The sequence below is a fragment of the Taudactylus pleione genome, unplaced genomic scaffold, assembly GCF_031769625.1.
Source record: "Taudactylus pleione unplaced genomic scaffold, aTauple2 ptg000155l, whole genome shotgun sequence".
Taxonomy (NCBI): domain Eukaryota; kingdom Metazoa; phylum Chordata; class Amphibia; order Anura; family Myobatrachidae; genus Taudactylus; species Taudactylus pleione.
The window spans coordinates 10,514,393-10,522,994 of record NW_028284557.1 but is presented as its reverse complement, the minus strand read 5'-3'; the positions used below and the strand labels follow the sequence as shown (position 1 = coordinate 10,522,994).

General features: G+C 40.0%; 1 protein-coding gene across 1 annotated transcript in view; it reads left to right on the top strand.

Moving 5' to 3' along the window:
- Positions 1–2,929: 2,929 nt before the first annotated feature.
- Positions 2,930–8,602, top strand: part of LOC148521800 (keratin, type I cytoskeletal 19-like) — a 31,783-nt gene continuing 26,110 nt past the window's right edge. The window contains exon 1 of the mRNA XM_088474668.1: positions 2,930–3,418. Within this exon, the coding sequence (XP_088330794.1) occupies positions 3,002–3,418 (417 nt within the window). The 5' untranslated portion in view covers positions 2,930–3,001. The remainder of the gene's footprint in view (positions 3,419–8,602) is intronic.

The window sequence follows — 8,602 nt, the reverse complement described above, 5'->3', positions numbered from 1 at the left end:
TGCACCTATACATCCCTGTACTTCATTTGGAAGTTCTACATCTGTGGATTTTTCTTCATTGGAAGTTCCCATGACCATCAGCACAGCACCAGGAAACTGTGGATAGTGACTTACGACTTTGAGTACTCCTTCCCAGACCACCGCCACTACATATTGGACCATTTCTCAGAGACTCACAGAGGTAATATTTGTCCATACAGGAGGGTCCTAGCGGTGAGGACTATATGTGCTCAGTCCCTTATTGGATTTCCATCCTTGGCTGATCGATTCATCGGGTTCCACCAACAGAACTATTTTCTTGTTTACCCATGGTGCAGTATATTGTGTAGTGCCTGAAATGGGTATCTATTAAGGTTATCCAGTCATCACCATTTTTGACATGCATGTCGATTTTTTAATTCATCAGTGCCCTCTTTTTTAATTTTCAGCATTTTTTCATTTTTTTATTTTTTATCTCATTATATTATTTCTTTCATACTTGCAAGTATTGTCTATAGATTGATTGACATTTAATATCATTTCATCTTTTATGTATTAATGTGTTTTTGGTATTATCCAATAAATGAGTTTAAATTTTAGCGCTGCTTTTTACATTTAGTTTTTTGGCTCTTCAAAGGGATTAACTACCCCTTTTTATAGCAGCTGCTTAGAGAGACAACCTTGTCAGCGCCGGTGTTATTTTCATTTGTTTGCCACCACGCATAATACAGCAGAGGTTCAACCAGATAATACATAAAACAAAAGTTTTGAGGCAGGACAAAATGTAAATTTCACTGATCTAACAATTTTATATCGCTGAACAGTATTTAGAATTGGTGTTTCATTGCAGATTACTGTGCCCCAGTCTTTTCTTCTAATCCTGCCTGTTTCTAATCTCTAGTCTCATTCCCCTATGTCTCTCCAGCCTCAAACCCACTCCCTGGTGTCTCTTCAGTAGTTTCATCACTCCCCTGTGTCTCCCAAGCTCCCCCTGTATAACTCCAGGAGCCTCCCCCCAACTCCATGTATCTCTCCAGTAGCCTTAGCCTCTCCATGTGTCTCTTTCCAGCAGCCTCATCCTCCATGTTTCTCTCCAGCAGCCCCACTCCCCCTATGTCTTTCCAGTTGCCTCTTTCCTCTGTGTTTCTCCAGCAGCCTCATCTCTCATCCCTCCCTGTGGCTATCCAGCAGCCTTATCCCCTGCTGTGGCTATCTTGCAGCCTCATCCCCACGGTGGCTGCTGCAGCATCAGACACTCAGTGCCAGATACACAGCAGCCATTTCAATCATGTCATCTGGGATTAAATGATTTTGCTGTGGCCAAACGGGAGGACAGTAATTAGTGATAGAGGGAAGGCAGACAGGAGGTGTACATAATACTCTGTCTGTCTCTGGATAGCAACCATGTTTTGTTTTGTTTTTTTTTAGAAAACTTTTAACAGCAAATTAAAAATTAAATGTAATGCACTCTGTATATGTTCAACTCTGCATAGGTTGAAACTCTGTCTACACCCCCAAAACATGCCTACTGAATGATTCTTTTATGTGTGAATGCCCAATAGCCACACAGTAATGCCCGTTTAGTCATCATTGAGAAATTGCTGAGTTGCTTCGCATTGCCTCGGCCCATGAGCATTTTGCTAATAATCGCGATGTGCAGCAACATTCATATATATATATATATATATATATATATATATAATGAATAGAAAAGTAAATAATGTATCAATGGTTTTTTTGGGAATACTATACATGTTAGTTCTCCATTAAACAATCTGTGGAGCAAATGGATAGCAGGTGTGGTAAACTAAACATGAAATGCAAACGCACATTGTGCCCATTGTTAGCGCCAACACAAACTGTACAAATCTGGGGTTCTTCTATTTTGTTTATATGCAGTCTAACAAAGTACAGTAAGCATCAGTGGCTGCTCCAGAGGTGGGGCTACAGCGCAGTCCAAAATTCAAATAGGGGAGCCACACCAACTGCCCTTCCAAACATCGCCGGCCTGGGCTCACTGTCTGTTGGTGTGGCTCCCCTAATTGAATTTTGGACTGCGCTGCAGCCCCAGCACTGAAGCCGCCACTGGTAAGCATGTTGTGAAAAGCTTGTTACACGTATTGCTATATAATGCTGCCCAACGACTCTTTCTCTGTCCAGATTGGCTACATATAAGGGTGCACATGTGTTGGTTCCTGGTGTTTGCTGGTTTGCTAGTATAACAGGAACACATGGGGCTAGCCGATAAACACATACACAATTGCCAAATACAAAGCTCTGGAAAATGTTATCAAAATCTACTTAATCCTGACTGGATTTTGTACAGGATGACAATCAGCCTCTATTTCTCTGAAATTGACTAACAGTGAGCAATAGTCTACACTCCAATGAATATCAAATGTAAATGGAATATCAAATATCTCCAATTCTGCTACTATATGGAAATTACATATATGTTGCTGTGAATTTTATTAGTAGCTTCATATAAAACTATTTTTTGTTTTATGGATCTTTTAACCTTAGCTGTAAGGTGAGCGGTGTTATAACATTACACATGTATGTAGATATAAATGACCAATTATTTGTTGTAAGGTATATGAAGTGGAGTAGACTAATGTATAGAGAATGTATATTTAAAGCCTTGAAAATAGTGAAGATTAAATAGAGGAGAAGCATACAATAATTTGTGTCACTCCCATGTTTGGTAAGTCATTTCTTTTGTTTGTACAACAGGACAAGCTAAGAAATAAAGACACAGAAAATGTGTAATGCTTTTCTGATATCTGGAAATGAATTGTACACTAAGAAAAGAGTAGTAATAATAGGATTCAAAGGTTTTGTTTGCATAGTTCTTTTCTTGGCTTTGTTATCAGCAATGGAGGTATAGTGTGCTTTTATAGGGGAGGAGGAGCGGAGGTTCCAGATATATAAAGAGTTATACACGCAGTACATGAGTTTCTGTTTTCTGGGCTGATCATTGTTCTCAGGTCCCTATTCACCTGCTCTACAATTGAAACCAACCATGTCCTACAACGCAGTCCAATACAAGAGGCTGGCCTCTGTAGAGCGAGCACAAACTTTGAGTGGAGGGAACTACGGTAAGGTAGGTTCCGTCAGATATGCTGGCAGTGTCTATGGTGGTGCTGGTGGATATGGCACTAAAATCTCAAGCAGCTCAAGTTATGGTGGTGGCTTGGGCAGTAGCCTCAGCAAAATTCAAGTTAGCACCAATAGTGATATTCTACTCAGTGGAAATGAGAAACAGACGATGCAGAACCTGAATGACCGCCTGGCTTCCTACCTGGAGAAAGTACGGTCTCTGGAGAGTGCCAATGCCCAGATAGAGCTCCAGATCAAAGAATGGTACAGCAAGAACTCTGGCAGTGTGGAGCGTGACTACCAAAATTACTACAAAGTAATTGTAGAACTGCAGAACCAGGTGAGTCACTAATGTTTATTGTCACTTAGTTCCTAAAACCAATTATTTTTTATTAATTCTACAATAATCATCATACAGGTACTTCACAATACAATGTAAACACTACCTACCCACTAGTCTATGTATGTAGACAACAATAGATACAGTACATTGGATGTAACAAAGACAGTCTTTTCATGTTGTATTGGTTTTGGCATAACCCTACTCCTAGTTACTGGGTAAACAACATGAATAATTACTTAATGCATAAACAGTAGTTCGGCACAGTGGTTTCTAAGAATAACTTTAATTTGTAATTATTCTTGTATAGAAACAACTGAGAACTGGAACATTCCAAACCATTTTTCACATAAAATGTTTTTTTTTTCTATTAATATAAGGGTACAGAGTGCTCTTGACATTTTATTGCTATAAAACTGTACCAGACGCACAAACTTAAGTATTGGTGAATATGAGCAGTCTCTTACTGAAGTATAGAAAAGTACACTGTTCTTCATGCATTACTGAATACAAGAATTGTTTTATCTAATTACCGTACAGGATAGTGCACACAGCTACAGTATAAACACGTATGTGAATATGCTGTAGCTTTGTGCACATATGTGTCTGAAAAAAATTATTTATTATGTTTTATTATCCAAGTATAGCTAAAAGTGAGAAACTATTAATCTAAGTACAGCGTACAGAAGCATTTATTCAGGAGATTAATATCTGTTTATGCTATTTTTGTGGCTGTGTAGTAGATCTCTAGTGTATTTGTCCACTAGACTTTAGGAGAGGCAATAGGTGATGCTTGTCCCACAGGAGGACATTGGGCCCCATTTACAAACTAATTGAAATACCAGCGGCAATTTTCATTTAGTATCACTGTGATACAAACGAAAATTCCACTGGTATTTAGTAATACTTACCCCTCCAGCGAGGTCCCGCGAAGTCCAGCGGAATCCTCGTCCTCGACGAGGTCCTCTGCTGGGCTGCTGGCAGCCTAACGCTGCCAGCGATGGGGCTTCAGGGTCATGCACATGTGCGACGGTCCGTCTGCACATGTGCATGACAGGGAGACCCTGCAGTGCCTGGAAGGCTTTGTTGAAGCCGGAAAGGCACCGCCGGGTCTCCATTGCCGGCAATGGGGCCCGCATCGCTCTCGCCATCTTTTAGATGGCGAGAGCGTTGCTGTACAAACAGCGGTAATCTTAGATTACCGCTTAGATTGTTTACTAAATACAGCAAAACGTTATAACCCCTTTAGCAAGCGCTAAAGGGGTTATACTTCGTTTGTAAATGGGGCCCATTATTGGTTGTTTATAACTACTTGCTGTTCCTACAGTCCTTCCCTTCATGCCTTTTAATGTCAGTGTGCAGAGGGTGTGACTGTACAGTATAATGAAAATGTCACTGCACTACAGCTCCATGCCACCCTTTATCACTTCTCATCTTTTATCATGTACTGTACAAACACCCAGAACATTTTTCCCCCAGTGTAGGGGGTTACTGTTATTATTTTCTATAAGAGCAACAAAGTTTCAAGATATATTTATTCTATGCTGTGCATATACAATGGTGACATTATGTCCAAAGGACCATGCTGTTTATATGCATTAAATATTCATGTGAGGAAAATGTTGCAATGGTTATAAATAGAGATAATACCGCTGATGAGAAGTTTCCACATTAAACTGTATGAATAGCCTGATATGCATTATTTGGACATGTAAAACATACTATTTCCCTTTATTAGAAGCTTCTGACTTCCTCGGTATGGGTGCCTAAATAAAGTTACATCAATTAGCTAAGGTGCTAATGCAGTTTATTGACCTCTCCTGACACAGGTCTATATACTGTAGGAACAAATGTTGCAGAAGGAAGTGAAAAGATAAAATTATATTAATGAGGAACTATAGGTGTGATGACTCACTGTGATAGTATCGGCCATAACTACCTATCAGCAACTGTCCTGGGTATTTCCAAGAAATTCAGATTATTACAAATGAAAAAAATGGAAGACATCTCACCGGTAATCAATTTTATGTTATGATAAGCAGATTTCATAATGTACACTATACTACCCCTAAGCCAACCTACACACCTTGAACTATTTATATTGGTGTTCAGTAGCATTACTTTGCAAGGTCTTACTAGAAATATACCTACCTTTGTAGTTACTATATTTACAGCATAACTGCATAAACATTGCTAGAGTCCTCATAATGGAGCTGAAGTGTCAAGTTTTTGGAATAGCAAAGACATATTTCCAGAGTTCAGCCTTTGGCAGGACTGTACCAATTTTGTGGGACTGTCCCTCAATCAGGATGTTTAATCCAAGTTACAGTTTGTTGGGGGATGCTTCTATGGCATACTGCATACATTTCTTTATTTTCATAAGAAAACAAACAAAACCCCACTGTGGCTATGCCCCCAGTGTGCCACAGCCAAACCCCATCCTGCTTTGGAGACCTCCAATGTTTGGAGATATGGCACAGTTTTCACCAAATACATAATATGGCAGAAAAGAAAGCAAACATTATTGCTATAAATAACTTTAAATACTGTATGTCTGAAACTGAGTTTTCCGCAGTGGCATCCTAAATTTATTTTCCTTCACTAAAAAGATGCAACTCTAATTATAAGCTAAGATGTAACTATTACAAGCGGTATACTGGCCGATACAATAATTTTATAAGACGTTTTAAGGCAAGGCACAGTTCACATACACTTACAACCCTCTTACTCCATGTTTCTAATGGTATATAATCATTATATCGACAATCACAATGTTGTCAGTCAAAAGTTTGACTCCATTATGTTGACTAACATAATGTTGACATGGTTAAAATGTCGACACCTTAAAAAAAATCTGTTGATATTTTGTACCCATTGGCATAATAGTGTTTAGATAAGAATGATGACAAAACATAACTGAACCCTGTTGTAACCTTTGTTGTTTGCACAAATACATTTACTATTAGGCATAAAAATAAAACTCTTGAATACAGCATATACAACTCCCCATCTTGTGCGTAAACAAGCTCATAAAATCAAGGGTCACCTGGCCTTTCATGTTCCAGACACAATGTCATATAGGTTTCCGGGGGAAGTTACTTACAGCTATCCAAGCCCTCTACCATAACCCATCTGCCACAGTTTTGGCAGGTGGTCTAATATCTGACCCTATCCCGATCACCAATGGCAGTAGGCAAGGCTGTCCATTATCGCCAATTGTATTTGCTCTTATCATTGAACTACTTGCTTCTCGAATACGGGCTAATCCTGATATAGCTGGCGTAGAAATCAAACACTCCAAATACACCCTTTCCCTATTTGCCGACGACATCCTCCTTACGCTGACAAAACTGCTCACATTCCTCCCAAACCTTTTTCGTGAACTCTCTCTCTCTATGGCAACCTCTCAGGTTAAAAAGTTAACCACTCCAAATCTGAAGCTCTTCCCCTTCATCTTCCAGGGAGCATGAAGACATTGTTACAATTACATTTTGACTTCCAGTGGAAGAGAGACTCGTTAAAATACCTAGGGATTTTCATCACAAAATCATATAGCTCCCTCTACAAAACTAACTACCCCCTCTTATCAATTTTATTGTTAAGGACTTAAAGCAGTGGCGATCATACTTCCTGTCATGGATCGGCCGCATCAACGCTGTGAAGATGAACATCCTTCCAAAACTACTATATGTATTCCAGACCCTTCCAGTGCTCATTCCCGTACATACTATCAATACTCTCCAAACCACACTCGACGAGATATCCTCGACAAGTGCACATGGAATGGAGGTCTAGGGTTAGACATCCTCCATCGATATTATAAAGCCTCACAAATGAGTCAAGTGATTGCTTAGCACTCTCCTCGTCATGTTAAACATTGGGTTGACTTTGAAAGTGACCTGGCCGACACACACGATCTCTTATCTACCATGGCTACCCCGTAAACTAAGGCCGAAACCAGCTAGCTTGATTCCCACTATTTCCCTGACACTTAACAATTGGGACTCGCTTAACAAAAAATGTAATCTCTCTTCACATCTGTCTCCCTTAACCCCCATTTGAAATAATCCTGCTTTTCCACCGGGCTTATCCACCACAATGGCTCGTCCCTAGGTTTCAGTAGGTTTTTTACAGATTTCAACATATTGTCGGGAATTTTGCCCCTCTGTCATTCGCCAACATTCAGGAAAAATACAAGATCCCCAACTCACTCCATTATTAATACTTACAGATTCGCCATTTTACCACCTCATCTTCTCCTGCCTCCTCTCCATCTGCTCCCTCACCCCTAAAAAGATTTTGTATTTATACACCTAACGATAAAAGGGCTATTTCCCATTTGTATCATTCTATTCTAGCATTGGAGTCTCCCCCAATCAAGGCTCATGAACAGGCTTGGGAATCAGATCTGGGCCTCTCCCTTGATGACGAAACTTGGGATGCTATACGAACAGCCATCTCTAAATGCTCCATCAGTGTGTGTGACTATTCGTGAGAATTCTTACAAAGTATACACCAGATGGTACTTGGTGCCAGAGCGCCTCCATCAGATTTATCCGAATACCTCTAATTTATGCTGGAGATGCTGTGTCCATGTCGGTACCTTTTTTCACATTTGGTGGACATGTCCACTTATCCTTCCTTTTTGGAATACTGTGGCTCTCCCAATTCATCAATTCCCCGATTTCCCTCTTTCCTGAAAATTTATTACTCTGTGCCCCGATCAATCATGTCTCAAACGCCTCCAACAAACTAGTCTTACACATATCTTGTGCAGCTTAGTACCAGATTGCCCGTAATTGGGAAGTGGAAAATACTCCCAGCCACCAGGAACTCCTTAACAGGATATGGTTCATTTCAAAAATAGAATATATTACTAGTTTACAGAATAATACTATACGGAAGTTCCAAGCTGTCTGGAACCCCTGGTACTCCCACCATAATGTTCCCCTCCCAGGTCTCAGTTAATACCTCCCAGAACATTCCCGCTATACTCATTCTCTTCTCTTTTATCCCCCTGACTCGTTTGCCTCCCTCCCCCCCTTCCCCCCTCCCTTTTTGTAAGACCTTCTATTTTACTTTCTTTCGATAAAAGTTGCTAACTAAGACCCACCACGGTTATTTTGAGCACAACCGCTTTTTCCCGTTTTTATGGGTCTATTGTTTCTAATTGATGCAAGTTTT